Source organism: Aspergillus piperis, assembly GCF_003184755.1.
Source record: "Aspergillus piperis CBS 112811 unplaced genomic scaffold BO85scaffold_2, whole genome shotgun sequence".
In the NCBI taxonomy this organism is placed as follows: domain Eukaryota; kingdom Fungi; phylum Ascomycota; class Eurotiomycetes; order Eurotiales; family Aspergillaceae; genus Aspergillus; species Aspergillus piperis.
In genome coordinates, this window is record NW_020291592.1 from 2,228,819 (window position 1) to 2,246,538 (window position 17,720).

Below are 17,720 nucleotides of genomic sequence, written 5' to 3' on the forward strand. Positions count from 1 at the left end.
TTTAAATATATGAAAAGACTAGATAAGTATATATTAATACTAGAAAACGGGATATATTTAAAGTATATACTAAGTGAGCGACCAGGGAGTATGGTTTATATTCATTAGTCTTTTACCCACACTCTCTACACCTTACAATTATTTCTGAACTTGTATCCTTATACACAAAACCTGATAAACCAGGTTATAATATTTAAACACCAAGAAACCGGACTGTAGGAGAGTGTCTTAGGCAGTCTTTTTTGACTGTTAATTAACTCAGCCAAAGTGCCCTAGCTGCGCTATATCTTTGTACAGCGATCTATCAAACTATGTTAGAATGAGTATGAGAGCTGACTGACATATATTAGCAAAGCATTTATATTTCACAATTAGAATTTCTGTGGCATGATTATGGAACTCCTCAGAGAATATTTCCGACTCTGTGTAAATGTGCTGCTTATCAGGAACGAACTAATCCTTGGCTTTGGGGCCGTTTTACTTTTTTGGGTCTTACCTGCACGGAAATGATTATCCGGTAAGATGTATGTGTGGTGGTACTGACGTAGATACGCCCAAAGCTAATAATCCAGAAATATTGGTACTAGTATCTATTCATAGTATTTGTACAGTGATCTGTTGTCATCCCCCAGTCAGCCAGCCAAAGCCCATAGAAACATCCAAAACGCATCTTCCATACTCATGATACAGAGCGACCCCCTCATCACTACCACCAACAGACCTCAAGACACTCATGAGCTAGAAGTAGCGGTGGCCTCACACACGTATGTGGAAACGAGAGTAGACGTGATCGCATAAGTGGTAGTCGCCGGGGTAGGGTTCACGACCTGAAACCAATTCGCCGCCACGGGAGTACCCAAGCCCGTTACTTCCTCGAACTCATCAAGATTGAATCCAAGACGGGCCGCGTCTGTTGCAGGCAGCAAGCTCTCAAGACAGACAGGCAGGGAGTAGTCCTCTGGCTGGCTGTACAGCAGCAGGATGTAATCGTGGGCAGGCCCTTCCAGCGGTGTCGGGTAGACATACTCCGCGGTTGGGGCGCTGGTGTTGCTAATCTCTAAGACACCAGACGAATAGGCTAGGTATGGCTGGTACCAGTGTAAGGCGGCCGTTGAGATACCATCCTCATTGATGGTTGGGTCGATCATGATGATGACGTACTCGTCCTTGGTGGAGGTGGTGTCCTCCAAGTACAAGGTAGGGGTATTGATGGTCCCTGTGGAAGCGTTGTGAGTATGTAATCCGCGTCAAAGAAAAATTTCGCTTACAGTTTTGGTTGACCAAGGCTCCAGATTTGAGAGTTAGGTGGCCCCCATCTTCGGTGAAGACCACGCCAACGTCCGCGTCGACAGACGGAGTAAAGCTGGAGGGAGTCGCCGCTGCCGCGAGGCCGACAGCAAGAAAAGAAGTGAAGAATTGGAGAGAACGCATCTTGATAGTGCTAGTTTCTTTCTGTGGAGAAGTATGGTTATGATTGTGCTGCCAAAGTCCCATCCCTTGGCTCCATTTCGATTGTTCTTATAGTCCCTTGCTGGATGCTTGTTTCACTGCCTCAAACTGAACGGGCCGAGTAAACTGAGTTGACACCAAGGTGCATCCGAGATTCAAGTTAGTACTCACGGAGAAGCATGGCTAATACATCTCGAAATGGTAGAGGACAAGACAGTGATCATAAGCTTGTATAGACGCAGGAGGACCAGGATCTCGTATTCGGCTGCACCGCCTCAAGTCTTCTTCCAAGGAGGAACGGGCGTGATAATGCTAGAAAGAGCATGCTTTTCGTGGACTAGTAGCAAAATCATCAGCCTATAGTATGTAAGTAGCAAATCTGAGGTAATCTGAGTCTTAGAGGCATTGTAAGTCGAATGGTGATGTTTGTGTTGGGTGTTGTCGGTGCTGCATATCTGCCATGCGTACCACGTGGACGCATTCCTTCCGAGCTCCAGTGGGCCTTGATCGTTTGGAACGCAATGCGTAATTCGATATTGATCCTGCAAGATCCTTTTGGGAGCGATGACGCTAGCGCTTACTCTATAATGATTATGGCTCCTTTAATGAACTCGGATCCCCTTCCCTCCGGAGCAGAGCACTCAATAGTCTCCATTTGTCAGAACAGGTATGTACGCCCTTCGAAAATTAGGGGATAACTTCACCAAGCTACATCATTGCTATCCCTGGAGAGGGTAGTTGTCACAAAAGCAGTGCGAGTACGTGACTTTGATATTCTTACAATAGGGCAATCCCTGCTTCATTTCCACAAGCACAAGGACAAGGGTAATGCATCCACACAACGACCAGAGATACTACACAAAGCAAGATGCCTCAAGCAGATGTCTATCCTGTGCAAATTACCAAGTGATGTCCCAGTCAGCATATAGCGCAAACTTTCGTAAGCTAGACTCGGGGAAATCGGGATGAGAAGCTGTGCAACTATCATGCTCCGAACCCTTTCTTTCGTTCATATTCGCTGTCGCGTAGAGGTCAAAGCCTCCATTGTAGTGTGAGCTGACTCTCTAAGAATCCTGGAGGATGAGTGAGTCAAGGTCAAAAGCCTGGGCAAGGGAGGATAGTTTCTCACCAACCCGGATGATTACTCTCAAAGTGTGAGACAAAACAGGTTATTTTCAAACAATTGAGCCCGGATAGCACCTCTGTGCCACCGCTCTGCACTCGAGGTCCTTGGGTACTCGCCTTGTATAACGTTGATTGGTAATGATGGCGACGGTTTTTGTGTTACGTAGTACTTCTATAGTGGGGCTTCTTTGTGGCATCCGTAGGCATACAATCTATAGCATAGATGGAACACCAATCATAGTTTGCAATATTGGCAACATGTTGGCAAATTGTGGTATGACGAAAGCTATCCGGTTCTGGGGCTCGGGAAAGGCAACTGTCTCATTGTTCCGGGATAGATTGTTAGCTATAGTTTCACAGCGCGTTCATGTCTAAAGCAGGCCATGATCTAGATTGCCTATGAAAAGTCGAGGAATCATTCTGTGAAAGAAAGTATAACAAGAAAACCCTTGATTTGCTATAATATAGCTAGCTGGTGATACATACTGAAATAGCTCTAAACACCGCTAAGCAAATCCAATTAACGCCGAGCGCTCAGCGCATCAGCAGGGCGTAGCATGACCACTGATAGCGAAGGCAGCCTTCACAGTACCATGATGTAAGGGAGTATCAGAGCGCATCACGGCAGACGAGGCTGCCCCCTAGGATCCCCATCCTAGCGTATATCTTCCGTGCAGCGTTCTGCGAATGCCGTCCCATTTCTGTCACCACCAGAGGCGGGCGTTTGCCCAGCACAACGGCACCTATTATCGGTTTTATATAATTATTCCTTGTGCTCATCTTTCAGTTCTTTCCCACTGATGAGACAGCCCCTCACGCCTTTCCACCGGACTTCAAGATCTGCTCCAGGTTCTCCCGGCTGTTCTTATGTGTCATTTCCAGGTAGTGCAGCTTCTTTTCCAAGCCAGCAATATCCGTCTTCAGTTCTCCACTCTCGCTTGACAGGCGCTTGTCGATCGTGTTCATGGGGACAGCCACAAACCTATGAGAATTGTATCCGTTAGTATGGCTGCGAGATTCTTCCGTCTTCATGCCATCCTTGAAAGGGTGATATAGCAGCCCGCCAATAGACTCACATCTTACCAACGCCCTCATATACCCTTGTATCCTTAGGCAAAGAACCGATTTCCTTGGACGTTAGCTCCAGCATGCGGATGTCTCTCTGCTTAGTTGTGATCTGCGCCTTCGTGACGCCGATTTGTTGTTGGGAGGTGATAGCCTGGACCTCGATTTCTTGCAGAAGCTGTTTGTCCGGGACTAATTAGTTACTATGAGGAGAGAAAGTTGCTAGGACAAGGTACCTTCTGCAGAGCTTCGTTGGGAATGGACATGTTGGGTTAAGGAGGGGGGAGTCCCGCTTTGGTATTGAGGGGTAATCTGGGGTCAAGAGAAGTCGCGTCGTCGGGGTCAAGAAGGCGCGTATTTAAATTGTCTCAGTAATAGTTTTTCTGAGATTGATCAAAATGTTTCGTGGATCTGGTATGAGAGTAACAGGGAAGGCTGTTTGTTCGTTACCTATCGTCCTGATCAAGCTCGACGATGAACACATCGGCCGCCCGCTATTATTGGCTCCGAAGCCCGGGCGGTAGAGGATACCGGATTCGGACATCAGTATAGGGCTTAGGGCTTCAAGCAAAACAAACTATTGGTATACAATCCTCATGAGAGACGAAGCATATATGGATTTTTCGAAAATAATCGTATTCATATAGAGTTAATACATCATTGAGGCTCGCATCTTGTTGTACTCAGCTTGGGTGGTTGGCTTATACTTTGCCGGATATGCCTCACTCATGCATGACGGAATACACTCAATGGTCACGTCTGGATCAGGAGACATGAAATACGGAATTGAGTAGCGCTCCCGTGTCATCCGGTTGGGCCCCTCGAATCGGTCTGAGAGTTGCGGTAGTCTGACGCGGTGGTTGGTTGACCGAAGACGATCTATGTTATAGATCAGAAATATGACCGATTTCACACTACTACTAATGTTGCGGGAAATGGCGAAGACAAACCATTGCTCCACATTTGCAATAAGTCCCCAATGTTCATGATGATGGCATGTTTCAAAGGAGTAGCGGGGACGAATGTGCCGGGCCGAGAAATGTCCTCTACTTCCAGGCCACCACAGTCATCCTGGAAGAGCATGGTTATGGAACTCCAATCTGTATGTGCCGGGCATCGGGCGGTTCGCTCTTTCTCCAACTCTTCTGCCGGCACAGGCAGATAGTGCAGCAACCGGAGCTGGTTGTTGTGACCTGAATGCTTCTTCGTCAGGTAGCTTTCATCCTCCAAGTCAAGGCCGGTAGCCAAAGCACGTAGTATCTCGCTTCCAACCTTATTACACTCCCAGTAAAATTGGACCATGAAGTCTTGGTAACCAGGAAGTGTCTCTTTCGGTATCCACTGGTTGGGCTGAAAGGTATTCTCTTCGCTGCCAATATCGTAGATTTCCTGTGCTTAAACGTCATTCCGAATCTCAGTATAAGACTCGGTGGCAACAATCATGAAGAACATTTCTGTCTAATAGCTCACTGGGGCGACATAGAAACCTAACAAACCTTGACATCTGGCACCTCTCTCAGCTTCTTCCGCGCGTCCTCGTCATCTCCGGTGCTCATGACTTGAGAAACCTTTTCTAGACCGGGCCATGAGTAGCCTCGATGTACCGCCCAGCCCTCCGGGTGTGGGGCCCGCATCTTGTCTTCGCTCGAGAGCTCAAAAAAGCGTCTCATCCATTCAAAGGTTTCATCCAGAACCGATCCAGGAAGCGAGTGGTTCACGATGTATACGAACCCGACATCCTGGCAAGCCTTGACCAGTGCATGTGCGACCTGTTGACGAGAGGAGGCATCTTGGCTGTTGTACCACTGCGAAAAGTCCACGACGGGGATCTGCATCTGGGTAGAGTTCGCAGAACAAGACATATCGAATAACTCAGATTCTAATAGTATCTCAAAGCTCGTGGGATGATGTTTAGCCAGTTAGGCCGCCGAGAAGAAGACCTCACGATAACACTTCCAATGACCTGTTGTGAGAAGGACGGCTAGTGTACTATTAGCTGAACTGGCGCTTGGTTTCCAAATCGCCTGGCCGATCATATGCTTTGCGATCGTGGAAGGAAAAGAAATTACGCGAACGCCACTTTCAAGAGTAGAATGAATTGGCATAACCAGCAGAATATCGTACGCCTGAGTCTATAACGATGATCTAAAACGACTCCGAGGTAAGCTTACTATTCACGTGGTGTAGATTTGGTGTCCGAGATGTAAAGTGACATCATCTGGTGAGTAGCAGACCCTGAGATCGGAGCTGGAGCAGTATTTATCCACTCGGTGATAAGTACTATGGAGACCGGCGGAGTGCCGGGTGATTTCCTGGCTCCGGTGCAGATTTTCAATCAATGCGGGCCAAAAATAGGTGGACAAAGTCCCATCTTTGTACGGGTGGCTGGTTATGGAGGGGCCACAGGCGACGCTCCGTTGCTGTGGCAGGGGATCGCAGTGGACCCGGCGCGGCCTGAACAACCTAAAGATGCAGCATCCATCACCCACACTTTCCGGTGTTCAAACCGGCTTGCTCGAGTGAGGCGAACTCGGCAGAAATTACTACAGGAAGAAGAGTTTTTAGCAACACGTAAGTGTGCCTTTATCCGCCCTGGATCATGTCCGTTGAGCTACTGTGTACTTGCAAGCGCTACCCTGATCGACCACTACTGACATCTAACTTACTTCTACCGCTTCTAGTAATCTGTTGATCGCCGCTGCAAAACCGTCGCATAATACTGGCCCTCGACAGATCGTACGATTAAACAGGTCGCAGTCTCCAGCTGCGCCGGTGACGCATTCCGACGTATATTTTTCGATATCCTGTCCCATCATATCCGGAGGGCGCGCTGTAGCCCTAAGCCTCGACAATGAAGCTCTTCGGGTGGATCTCGGCCGCATTCCTCGCTTCGACTGTTCTTTCGTTAGAGACAACACCAGCTCCATCGATCGATACTATACCATTCGATTCACCTCGCAATGCAGACTCCGGACGAAGGGCCTTTGAAGTACTGCAATTATTAAGGAAGCGGAGCGATAACTGTCCTTCCGGATATGATTCTTGCACAAACCTAGGCTACTCGGATATATGCTGTGCCGATGGTAGCAGGTGCACTCGCGACGCCGCTGACAATGTCGCTTGCTGCCCGACGGGAGCGAGCTGTACCGGCACGCTCTCAGAAACTGGAAACTCTGGGGGAGGTGCAACTAGCAGCTTCCGATTTCCCCAGACAGCGACGGCTACACAGACTACAGATGGAACGAGTGTGACTCTCACGGGCTCTACGATTGCCGGAGCATATCCATTTGTCAATATCCCGACATCGTTCGCCAACGCGCGCGTTTGCACATCATACTACTCTCTCTGTCAGAGCGAATATACCGGCTGTCTTTCGCAACTCGGAGGAGGGTATGCTGTGACTGTGGCTGCTGAAGGAGGAGGTGTCACTCGCGCTGGAGGAGGCGCTTCTGCAGCTATATCGACATGCTCTAGTCTGAGTATGGAGGCATGCCACGGCCTCAGCATTGGTTACTGCGGCAGTTACAGCACTGATGTCTACGAGAACCGGGGAACGATGCCCCGACGGAGTTCCAGTCTTGAGGACCTTTTCTTTGGCATGTTCATTGGACTTGCCGGGATGTTTCTATGAAGTTACGACTACGCTTGATTTTCATGTGGATATGTATGTACGAGATATGGACATACGCTCGCTCAAGTGACGTAAAAAATTATTTTTTTCATCTCGAAGTTAACGATGACAACTGCGACACTCGAGCGACGACTACTTCGGTCGAGAACGCCCATTCTTTGGGTAGCTGAAAGAAACGACTGGATGCATCTATGAAGTGACTGATGAAGGGCGATAGTTGGGCAGCTATCGGTATAATGAGTTTCATGATTCTGTGGCGTTTTGTATATAACAAGAGCATCTAGGATAGCAATGATATCTAAAACAAATGAATGATCAGATTATGATTTCTTTAGTATTATGGGAACTTGTACTGGGAGCTTGTTGCTCCCACAATAGACAAGGGAGATCCAGCTGCATCCATGGCGCCTCACTACCACATCATTATTAGGGCTCAGCAGATAGCAAAGAATCTAGTATGTGATTGTCGGGTCACGGACAATGCACACTTCTAGAGCAACTAAGTACTTACGGATATTGAGTCACCCACGCCAAATCACTGCCTAAGCATGGGGCACCTTCGTTGGGTGACACGTAGGAGTAGTCACTAGTCACTACACGGTCTTCGCCTGATTTGTGCCGACGGATGGAGGCCCATGCATTCAGTACCTGACGGACGTACCTCATCGAATCAGAAACAGCGTTTGGCTAGACCGACTCACCGTGGAAGACGAAACGATAATCTAGCGGTGGAGCCGACAACGCAGTAGGCCGGGTCTGTCCAAGTTCCGGACTTTTCACCCACGGACACGATTGGGTGCTGACAATGACGCTGTCAGGAACTGAGGGGAGAGAAAGTTGATGATGAGAGGGGCAGCAACGGCATCATCGGCCACTTCTCTGCCATTGGATCACAGCGGGGCAACAACATGCAGAGTTGAGAAAAGTGGACATCCCAGCCTCCGAAATTTCCTTTTTTAAATTATGAGCTAAGTTTATCTTCATCGCTGATTCACTCGGCCTGGCAGTGATTGGTGGTGGTCGTCACAGGAAATGCGGTGGTTGGGAAGTCGACCGGACGGAGGCTGGGATCAAAGAAGGACGGACGGGCTGCTCGTGGGATGGCACCCTGCTCCGACTTCTCTTCTCCAACCCTCCATACATTTTCTACTCAACTGATATGCATTCTTTCGATCTCTGCTCTGCAAGCTACCTGTGACGGTCTCTCGCATTCCATCTATTTGCTTGGCTTCCTTTCGTTCGCTGTCTCTCGTTCTATACCTCCCTTGTCATACCAAGACCTACATCGAGCCATACGTCGGAACCCCCCCCCCCCCCAAATTCGTCTCTGGCAGCGATCGCAATCCAAAGCTGCTTTTGGTCGCATCGTGGGCTGGCCTCGTGGTTGTGGAAATTCCTACATTCTCCCCTCGCCATGCATGCGTCTCGCATAATCCCGTCGACCTTATCTATACTGGCCCTACTAAGTCAGTTTCAACTCTCGATAGCTTCACCATTGGAACCCGAGGTGAGTCTCGAGGAGGCCACCTTGGAGAAGCGCTGTTCGAATCCTTGCGGTTATTATAGCCAGCTTTGCTGCAGCTCAAGCGAAACATGCAGCACCAACAGTGATGGCGAAGCTGAGTGCGTCAGTTCCGGAAGCTGGGAGTATTACACCACCACGTATGTCGTGACCGAAACAGAGCGTGCGACTTTTACTTCAACATGGAGCTCCTACATTTCGGCAACAACGAGCACTGGCAGTTGCAATGCCGAGTATGGTGAAACGGTCTGCGGCAGCGACTGTTGCGGCCCTGCATATGTCTGCTCCAACAATCAATGTATCCTGGGAAGCACGTCAATTTGGGCAACTGCGACTGCCACACCCCCCGTACGCGGAACAACGCTATCGACGGTAACTCAAACGGCCACCACTACTGAGCCTTTCACTGCCCCTGTGAGCACAAGCGGCACGCCATTGGTTGTGAAGGGCTCCGGCGGAGGACTCAGCGGCGGAGCCATCGCGGGCATTGTTATCGGAACAATTGCCGGCGTGTTCCTTCTGTTACTCCTTTGCGCCTGTATGTGCTGCCGTGGAGCACTTGATTCTGTGCTTGCTTGCCTTGGTCTCGGTGGCGGTAGGAAGCGGAGAGAAACCACGTACGTTGAAGAACGTCGTCGTCGTCACCATTCTTCTTCCGGGGCTAGACCTGAACAACGCACCTGGTTCGGCAGTCGACCGGCACCATCAACAGCAGGTGGCGGTAAGAAGAAAGAGTCTGGCATGGGTGCTTTGGCGACCATTGGAATCGTCCTGGGTGCGATCGCGCTGTGCCTTGGGTTGAAGAGGCGCAGAGACCGTGACGTGGATGAGAAGAGCGATTACACGTATCCGAGCACCTACTACAGTTACTACTCCTCTGACTACTATACCAACGATGGTAAGTAACGTCTTGTTCTCATTCAATGATAGCATGATGCTAATAACATTTGCAGGAAGCGTTGTGACAGATGATCGGCGGACGAGAGACACCAGAAGAACTAGACGATCTCGCACGCGTTCACGAAGATGATGATTTTATGATTCCAACCAACGAAAAAGAATGACTTACCGAGATACAACGATTTATTAGCTATGATTTGAGTCTTCGGACTTTATTTGATCGATTTTGCATGGACAGGCGTTACCCAGGGTTTATGATTGATGTGTGATGGTTTCTTCTTTCGTGTCCGAAAGATCTGCAATGTACGATGATGAGACATGTATTCATGTTCTAATGCCCTTGAATGTTTATGCTTTATCCCTTTTTTTCGTCACTTTGTCTTTGTCCTCCGTCCCTGCTTCCGTTTTCTCGAACTTATTGAAAGACGCGGAAGGAAACTGTGTTGTAAATAAGATGCTCAAATAGATTGACAAGGAACAGCATTGTACATATGAAAAACATCAGTTGCCTGTACCGACATCGTACATAATCTATCAGGAAGTTAGTAGTAGAGCGCATCCCTGACCAGCAACAGTGAGAGCTCACACAGCCAGAGTTGCGAGTCACCCTCCGACACGCTCCTTTTAAAGCGGCGCAGGGATAGTTACAGGTATATGGAGGATCTGAGCAAAGATCGCAGCTCTCAGAGATCCAGTGTCAGTGCACCCCTAGATACGTACAAAGCTGATTCTTGATAATCATGCGCCTGCCGGAGCAACTCGTGCGTTTATCCAATAACTGCAGCTGCAAGGCGGTCATCAACGGTCAGCATGCCAACCCAAGACAGAGACGGAGGGAATTGTCATCATAGAACAATTAGACCCCACCGGTCTGTTAATAAGGGCGAATTGAAGGGATAAGAAATTTGAATAGATTCGTGTTACCGATCTACGCGATCAAGTTGTTCCGATCAAAGCGGTTCGAGTCCGACAGGGTCCAGAGAGTGAATGAAGCTCGGCACCTCGTCGACGGCACAAACTGCCCGGGCGGAACCTGCGACTCCCCGCCTCCCGTAGTCCCAAGCCATTCCATCCATCATTTCACGCTCGCCTGTCCTTCAATCCCGCTGTCATTCCCACGCCATCTTCACAACACCCCCCTCCCCTCTTCCACAACTCTCAACTCTTGTATTCGAAAACCCTTATCCATGAGGCTACTCTCGAGTATACGGTCCTGACAATACCTACTCAGCATCTTAGTTCATTTTGCCCTCGTCCGGCTTTTCCCCGATCATCCAGGGCTGTCAAGTCTTCCCTCCTGAGGATTACGAGTCCCGTTGAGCTCCGATTCTTCGCTGGCCCGCCATGCTTCAAACGCAGACTCAGCACGTCTTCTCTCATCAGCACCAGTATCCGCAGGCTGATCCGACCTGGTTGCAGCAACAGCAGCATCACCAAACCCACCCGCACCAGGCTCAGCAACCGCATTCTTCGTTGGTCGCCCAACAGCATGCCCAAGTCCAGGCGGCCGCAGCCGCAGCCGCAGCCGCTCAACAACAACACTATACTCGTATAGCCATGGCTGGAAACGCCGGTGCCGGTAATTCCGCTCAAGGGGCTGGTGCAGGAGGCATTGGTGGGGACGGTGCGTTGCCCGGTGCGGTGTCCGTGATGGATGGTGGCATCAGTGATGAGAATCGGAAAGTTTTCATCTGGGTCGCAGAGCTTCTCGATCCGAGTCGCAGAGAAGCCGCCCTCATGGAACTTAGCAAGAAGAGAGAGCAAGTGCCGGAACTCGCGCTGGTTATTTGGCACTCTTTCGGTACGGAATCACCCCCTTTGATCAGCTTTGTTGGTGGCGACTAACGGGCAGTTATCCAGGTGTCATGACCGCTCTACTTCAGGAAATCATCTCCGTATACCCTTTGTTGAACCCTTCGCAATTAACTGCGGCTGCATCAAACCGGGTCTGCAATGCGCTGGCTCTCTTGCAGTGTGTGGCTTCCCACAACGAGACTCGCACCTTGTTTCTTAATGGTACGCAGCCGTCACCCAGGACCATCCACCCCACCCTTCGGTTCTACGTCGTATGTAACTTGACTAACAAATTCTCGTTTGGAACAGCTCACATTCCTCTGTTCCTCTATCCTTTCCTCAACACAACGTCAAAGTCGCGGCCCTTTGAGTATCTCCGCCTCACCTCGCTCGGCGTGATCGGAGCGTTGGTTAAGAATGACTCATCCGATGTCATCAATTTCCTCCTCACGACAGAGATCATTCCCCTTTGCTTGCGGATTATGGAGACCGGCTCAGAACTGAGCAAAACTGTGGCAATCTTCATTGTGCAGAAGATTCTCCTCGACGACATCGGTCTGGCGTACATCTGCGCAACCTATGAGAGGTTTTATGCGGTTGGAACTGTTTTGAGTAATATGGTCACTCAACTTGTCGAGCAACAGACAGTACGACTACTCAAGCATGTAGTGCGCTGCTTCCTTCGGTGAGTCTATCGCAAATTTCTTTACATTGTGTTGGTTGATTCGTTCCCACTTCAAATGCTGACTTTTGTAGCCTGAGTGACAACAGCAGGGCGCGAGAGGCGCTGCGTCAATGCCTTCCGGAACCCTTGCGCGATGCGACGTTCTCCTCCGTACTCCGCGACGACGCCGCCACTAAGCGCTGCCTGGCTCAGCTTCTCATCAACCTCTCGGATAATGTCTCCGATGGCGCACCTGGTGTTGCGATGTAAAAAGTTCAAAAGCATTTGTTTTCCTTCTGGTTTACTTGATATATTTGACAACCTTACGATATGCATGGGGCGGGCTTAGGCGAAACACGGAATACAAGGCGCAAACTGTGTGGTATGGCAATGCAATGACGCGATCTCAGGAAAGTTGCACAAAATCAACAGAGAGAAAAGAGAAGACATGGCGGGTATGGGAGCACTGGACTTGGGGGTTTCTGTCTTGTTATGGTTCGAAAGGTTCTGTTGTTTTGCTAATCATTTATTCTTTCTTCCCTTCCCTGGCTTTTGCTGCGGCTTTTTCTCTGCTTTCGATTTACCCTTTCCTTTTGGTTTTTTTGTTTGTCCAACACTTCGTTCCCCCTTCGGCCATAATGGTATGGCTGTGCGGTGGCGTGGATACGGCTGGCGCTATTTGTCTGTGTGCATTTTGCTTGTCCTCTATGTTCCCCATTCCCCATCCTCCATCTGAGTGAGATAGACCCTCTTTGAGCGAGATACCAAGATCTAGTTTTATGTTTCGTTGGGTGGTGCTGATTCTGCCTGTTGCTTTTAACTTTTCATTCTCTCCTGACCTGATTTCATTCGGAGGCGAACTATTATCACGATAAAAACTTCCCTTCTAGTATCTATTAATATGAGCTTGTATCTTCTTTGAAATTGAAATAGTAGTTTCCACGAGGTCATGGTGAAATGTGAGCAGTCGGATCGCATCGACAGCGCAAGGCTTATCGGCACGGGATCGACCCAATCGGCGGATGGAAGTCACCTGACTGGGGTCTCGACGCGCCGCCCGGCGATTCTGTGAGCTCATCTCTTCTGCCCAGCCCGACACGCCCGCCCTGGCGAACGATTTCCTGTCTTCACGCCGCTGTCGATCACGTCGATACCCACTCATTCCGCCATTTGGTAGAGACATCTGTGTTCATTCTTCTGTTGCATATACGTTGCGATAATCACCCCTTCTCAGAACTCCCGTCCCCGCCGCAGATCCGCCGCAGGGGTCGAATCTTGTCCTGCGCCGCGGCGCCTTTGATGGTCTATATCCGCCTTCATGGTATCGCGAAAGCGCACCCGCTCCGAGGTGGACGCTGCCCCAGAGCAGCCACCTGAGGAGCCGGGTTTACTCCAGCAGCTTCGGAACTGCTGGGAGTTTGCAAGCCTCATGCAATATATTGCCATATTCGGTAAAGTCATGAAGATTGACGAGGATTTCGGGATTGAGGTGAGTAGTGCAAATCCAACACCTATAATTTTCTTTACTTTCAGGCGCGATAGATCAATGCTAATATTTTACTCTGATGCTTTGCTTGTAGGACCTGGAAACTGAATGTCTAAAGCCTACCCCTTCCGAGAAACTACTAGAGATTGGACTCTGTCTTTTGAAATGGGTGTCGTCGCATCGGGGCCTCACGTACGTGCACCTTCGTTCTAGCCGCGACTGTAGCTATGCTAATAGGATGCTTTGTCCAATAGCTTCGATAACTTCGATGAGTATACGCGACGTCAGTACAATGCGAAAGCACCACACATTCCTAACCCTTTCGGGTATGAGGAGGTTCCGAATAGGTTCTTGGACTTCGACGTTTTCTTGAAATTGCGCGTCTTGCACCAGCTGTCTATTTGGACCTTTTGGAATCCCGATCGCATCCGCGAAAAGATGCCGGAGCAGAGGGAATTGGATCAGACGGAGTGGGTGGGTTTTGCGTGACACTACCCCTAGATTCCTATGATATTTACTGACCTTTGCTAGCGTATCGAAGAAATAGGCTACGATCGTGAAGGCCGTTACTACTATATCCTCGATGATAACAGGCTCTATCGCCGCACCGACCCCCCTATTCCGCCGCCGAAACCGGCCAAGTTAAAGTCGAGGAGAAAGAGCGCCCGTGCCATGAGAGCCTCTAAACGAAGACGTGTTACAGGCGCCGACCCTATTGAAGAGTCCGATGAGGAAGACAATGCTGTGGACGGCGACTCCTCAGAGGATCCTCTGCAAGCGATGACGTGGGAATGCATTGCCGTTACACTAGACGATTACAAGCAGTTCCTCGAGTCCATAAGAAAGACAAGAGATCCCAATGAGAAGATACTGAGGGATAGGATCGATGAACAGGTCATGCCCATCATTGAGAAGGAGGAAGAGGCCCAGGAGAGACAGAAACAGAAGCGCGAGAAGGAGCTTTTCAACATGCAGCTGCTCGCTGGCGCTAAACGATCCAGTCGGATCGCCGGAAAAGCCGAGAGAGAGCGACAGGAGCGCGAGGCTGCTGAAGCAGCACGTAAGCGAGAGACGGAACTAGCCGCAGCCCGCAAGGAGGAAGAAAGAGTGAAGAAGCTGGAGGCGGAAAGACGCTCACGCATCATGACCCGGGAACAGCGTACTAAAGATCGGGAGAGGAAGCGGATACTACATGAAAGTGAGCTCCAACGCATCAAAGAAGAGCAGGAGAAAGTTGCACGGGGTGAGAGCAGAGCTTCCGAGAGACATCTTCAAGCGGAAATGGAAAAGTACCGCAAGAATCTGGAGGACCTCTCGCAGGAAGATCAATGGATATTCGACTGCTCGGGCTGCGGTGTTCATGGTCAGAATCTGGTAGGTCATGATCATCCCCGGTCATTATGACAAGTGTGCTGACCCTCAATAGGATGATGGCTCTCACAGTGTTGCATGCGAGTCCTGTAATGTGTGGCAGCACAGCAAGTGTCTCGGTATCTCGAAAAGCGAAGCTGAACGAGAGGATTTCCACTTCGTTTGCAAGGACTGTAAGCGACGCGAAGAGGAAGCGAAGTTGCCCAAACTTCCACCGTTGAAATTCCGCGTCGGGTCGTCGACCTCGCCATCCTCGACTGCGCCAGAAGGAGATACCAAGATCAAGGTTCCAGATCCGGATCAAAGTCCCATATCGTCTATCAAAAACGCTCAGCATACCTTCCAGTTGCCTCTTGCAGGGTCTCCTCAAAAGCAACCTTCCTCCATGCCTTCCGTTCCCTCACAAAACCCCCCTCAAGCCGTCTCCTTCCCTCCTTTGTCCCCCGAGCGCCGGCCTCAGTCCGCCCACACCACATCATTCAGCCCTCCTCGAGCCCCTTTCTCTCCATCAAAGGGCTTGAATGGATTCACTCCGTCATCTAAGGAACAGGTTCCAAAATTGCCATCCATCCACCAAGCTATGCATTTACCGCCTCACTCTCGCGAGTCCTTCAACGGCGGGTCGTTTCCGGCGCGGCGACCGTCGTCCTCTCACTCTACGCAGAGTCCCACTTTGCCTTCGCCCATTCAGAACCGGCCATCTATGTCCCCAACCCAGGGAAACCGGGATGTTGGTCCTCTTGCGGGATTTCCGCCTGTAGCTTCGACAGATCACTCAGCCCCATGGACGCCATACGGTCAACACCAGACCCCTCGTCCAAACACGGGCAATCATTCTTCCTTCTCTTCCTTGCATAACGGGCGTCCATCTTTCATGGCCACTCCGACTGCAAGTCGCTCCTCTCCTCCCCAGAGTTCCCACGGCATGCCTCTTTCGGGTATCAGCCCGACCAAGCAATCCCCCCGACCTATGACATCTGGCAGTGTCACTGGAGCTCCCGTCCTTCCTCCGATCCAGAAACTCGAGCCGAGTCCTAAATTGATGGGTCGTAGCTCGCCCGATGCACCCATTCCGCCGCCAGTCAAATGCATGACTCCGGAGCAAGAGGAGCGCAGGCAAAGGGAAAACGCCATGCTGCAGGCCCAGTTGCACGGGACCAATGGCCCGCATTCAGTGATGTCGTCGCCGTCGCTCAATCGTATACCACCTTTAGGGCCTCCTGCCGTTGCACAACAGCCTGCTCCATCTCCTCAGCCCGGACAAAAGTGAAGTTTCCTGGCACTTTCTGCTTATGCACACGAGCAGAGCAGCTGGACAACAAATCTTATACCCCTCTCGTTCGACATTTGAAGCCGTACAGTCACTCGTGATTATGTCCTTCACACGGTTATTGATCATCCTAGAAACTGGGTATGGTTCGGCTGGTTGATCTTGCAGCGCAGTAAAGCTTAAGCGGCCAATTCTTTCAGAGGCGCCAAGGCATGCGTGCAGGTCTTATGTACCTTTTTTCCTTTCTTACCGTCTGTTTCCTCGCAGCGGTCAATGCCGGGAAACTAGCTGGTTATCCTGGGTTTTCCGTTGCTCTCTCTCCCTAAACTTCGCTCACCCATACATTGCTTTTCAAAGTGCGCACTATGTGGAGAGTGTGCCGGTCTAGCATGCCGCACTGAGGATTTTGCTTTGTTCTTTGCTACCTATTTTGCATGGTTGATATGGTTGGTCTATGCTTCTCTCATGTCTTACTACAAACTTGATATATTGGAAGGGTGGCGTTGCAGGATACTGAGCTATAGAGGGATGGGGTTGGCTATGGATGTGAAGTAGACATTGACTAGATGTAATAAAAGCGAGGCAATTACATTGATGCTCGATACTCGCTGTAGATGATTACCTGCATTATATGCTGTCGCTACCTATCCCAGCGTGACATGCACCTACTATTACTTCAGTCACACTACTCAGCAACTGATGAGATAAATAAATCACACCCTTCATTACCCACAGCTATCATCAATCCTTCAGCAACCACGCTCCAAATATACCCTAATAAACAAGAAAGACCACCCCAAGCACAAACCCACCTACAGCAAACAAACAAACACCCATACATAATAAAAAAGCACAAGCGCAAGCACAAGCAATACGCCGCATCCGCACAGTAAACAGTCCCCAAAACCAAGCAAACGCCATGCATGCATTCCCACAGCCTCATACCCTCCCCTGGCGCCAACAACACGTCTAAGCAATCTAGTACATACTAGCTATTCCGTTGACCCGAAGTGGATCATCACGCTCTAATTTAACTAAAAGAACTACTACGTAGTTAGGCCCCAACATATGTAACTACTACTCCGTAGTAGGTAAGCAGTAAGCACCAAGCACCGGTAATGTCTCAGATTCCGTCCCCCCTCCCCCCCATCCCCTCCCGCTCTCACCCGTGCGTGCATGCATGCATAGAACCTACTTAGTAGATACTAGAGCACATGTCATTTTTTCTGATCTACCACCTGTCAAACTCTTACTCATTTCATCAATATATATATATATCTGGTGTGATCATCAACCCCATCTTGAAACTTCCATCAATTGAGTTTAAATATTCCCGAGTGACATAACATGAAACAAGGGTTAATTAAATGTATATGGTAGTATCGTGGCGTAGCATTGGTTGCATTCGCATGTGAGATTTGAGTAAGTGTGGGTATGTATGTA

The 17,720-nt window shown here is 49.8% G+C and overlaps 9 protein-coding genes across 9 annotated transcripts; 6 read left to right on the forward strand and 3 right to left on the reverse strand.

Moving 5' to 3' along the window:
- Positions 1–731: 731 nt before the first annotated feature.
- Positions 732–1,431, reverse strand: BO85DRAFT_484244 (YbhB/YbcL family Raf kinase inhibitor-like protein; the record flags this gene model as incomplete). Its single annotated transcript, XM_025663220.1, has 2 exons — positions 732–1,216; positions 1,269–1,431. The coding sequence occupies 2 exons, from the start codon at positions 1,429–1,431 to the stop codon at positions 732–734; spliced, it is 648 nt and encodes a 215-aa protein (XP_025520154.1).
- A 1,576-nt stretch (positions 1,432–3,007) lies between these two features.
- Positions 3,008–4,275, reverse strand: BO85DRAFT_445664 (putative prefoldin subunit 1). Its single transcript, XM_025659320.1, has 3 exons — positions 3,876–4,275; positions 3,651–3,817; positions 3,008–3,556 (listed from the first exon to the last, which is right to left on the reverse strand). Exons 1-3 carry the CDS (start codon positions 3,903–3,905, stop codon positions 3,388–3,390), a joined length of 366 nt encoding a protein of 121 aa, XP_025520155.1. The 5' UTR covers positions 3,906–4,275; the 3' UTR covers positions 3,008–3,387.
- A 13-nt stretch (positions 4,276–4,288) lies between these two features.
- BO85DRAFT_456239 (isopenicillin N synthase family dioxygenase) lies at positions 4,289–5,474 on the reverse strand (the record flags this gene model as incomplete). Its single annotated transcript, XM_025661430.1, has 3 exons — positions 4,289–4,518; positions 4,590–5,028; positions 5,136–5,474. 3 exons carry the CDS (start codon positions 5,472–5,474, stop codon positions 4,289–4,291), a joined length of 1,008 nt encoding a protein of 335 aa, XP_025520156.1.
- A 237-nt stretch (positions 5,475–5,711) lies between these two features.
- BO85DRAFT_129688 (uncharacterized protein) lies at positions 5,712–6,411 on the forward strand. Its single transcript, XM_025653978.1, has 2 exons — positions 5,712–6,210; positions 6,321–6,411. Exons 1-2 carry the CDS (start codon positions 5,922–5,924, stop codon positions 6,329–6,331), a joined length of 300 nt encoding a protein of 99 aa, XP_025520157.1. The 5' UTR covers positions 5,712–5,921; the 3' UTR covers positions 6,332–6,411.
- A 79-nt stretch (positions 6,412–6,490) lies between these two features.
- BO85DRAFT_484247 (uncharacterized protein) lies at positions 6,491–7,270 on the forward strand (the record flags this gene model as incomplete). Its single annotated transcript, XM_025663221.1, has 1 exon — positions 6,491–7,270. One exon carries the CDS (start codon positions 6,491–6,493, stop codon positions 7,268–7,270), a length of 780 nt encoding a protein of 259 aa, XP_025520158.1.
- A 1,304-nt stretch (positions 7,271–8,574) lies between these two features.
- Positions 8,575–10,211, forward strand: BO85DRAFT_445666 (uncharacterized protein). The gene is made up of 2 exons (XM_025659321.1): positions 8,575–9,690; positions 9,746–10,211. The coding sequence occupies exons 1-2, from the start codon at positions 8,685–8,687 to the stop codon at positions 9,820–9,822; spliced, it is 1,083 nt and encodes a 360-aa protein (XP_025520159.1). The 5' UTR covers positions 8,575–8,684; the 3' UTR covers positions 9,823–10,211.
- An 825-nt stretch (positions 10,212–11,036) lies between these two features.
- On the forward strand, positions 11,037–12,420 carry BO85DRAFT_362826 (Rcd1-like cell differentiation family protein; the record flags this gene model as incomplete). Its single annotated transcript, XM_025655641.1, has 4 exons — positions 11,037–11,493; positions 11,553–11,708; positions 11,796–12,171; positions 12,243–12,420. 4 exons carry the CDS (start codon positions 11,037–11,039, stop codon positions 12,418–12,420), a joined length of 1,167 nt encoding a protein of 388 aa, XP_025520160.1.
- An 89-nt stretch (positions 12,421–12,509) lies between these two features.
- On the forward strand, positions 12,510–12,926 carry BO85DRAFT_129694 (uncharacterized protein). Its single transcript, XM_025653979.1, has one exon. The coding sequence runs from the start codon at positions 12,599–12,601 to the stop codon at positions 12,884–12,886; it is 288 nt and encodes a 95-aa protein (XP_025520161.1). The 5' UTR covers positions 12,510–12,598; the 3' UTR covers positions 12,887–12,926.
- A 542-nt stretch (positions 12,927–13,468) lies between these two features.
- On the forward strand, positions 13,469–16,277 carry BO85DRAFT_456242 (putative PHD finger domain protein; the record flags this gene model as incomplete). Its single annotated transcript, XM_025661431.1, has 5 exons — positions 13,469–13,639; positions 13,731–13,828; positions 13,891–14,110; positions 14,168–15,010; positions 15,063–16,277. The coding sequence occupies 5 exons, from the start codon at positions 13,469–13,471 to the stop codon at positions 16,275–16,277; spliced, it is 2,547 nt and encodes an 848-aa protein (XP_025520162.1).
- Between the last annotated feature and the right edge of the window lie 1,443 nt (positions 16,278–17,720).

Coding starts and splice junctions, on each gene's coding strand:
- BO85DRAFT_129694 (XM_025653979.1), top strand. CDS start 12,599: ATGGCGGGTATGGGAGCACTGGACTTGGGGGTTTCTGTCTTGTTATGG.
- BO85DRAFT_445666 (XM_025659321.1), top strand. CDS start 8,685: ATGCATGCGTCTCGCATAATCCCGTCGACCTTATCTATACTGGCCCTA. Junction 9,691..9,745: donor TGACTACTATACCAACGATG/GTAAGTAACGTC, acceptor TAACATTTGCAG/GAAGCGTTGTGACAGATGAT.
- BO85DRAFT_445664 (XM_025659320.1), bottom strand. CDS start 3,905: ATGTCCATTCCCAACGAAGCTCTGCAGAAG. Junction 3,818..3,875: donor CCAACGAAGCTCTGCAGAAG/GTACCTTGTCCT, acceptor CCGGACAAACAG/CTTCTGCAAGAAATCGAGGT. Junction 3,557..3,650: donor TATGAGGGCGTTGGTAAGAT/GTGAGTCTATTG, acceptor CAATTCTCATAG/GTTTGTGGCTGTCCCCATGA.
- BO85DRAFT_129688 (XM_025653978.1), top strand. CDS start 5,922: ATGGAGACCGGCGGAGTGCCGGGTGATTTCCTGGCTCCGGTGCAGATT.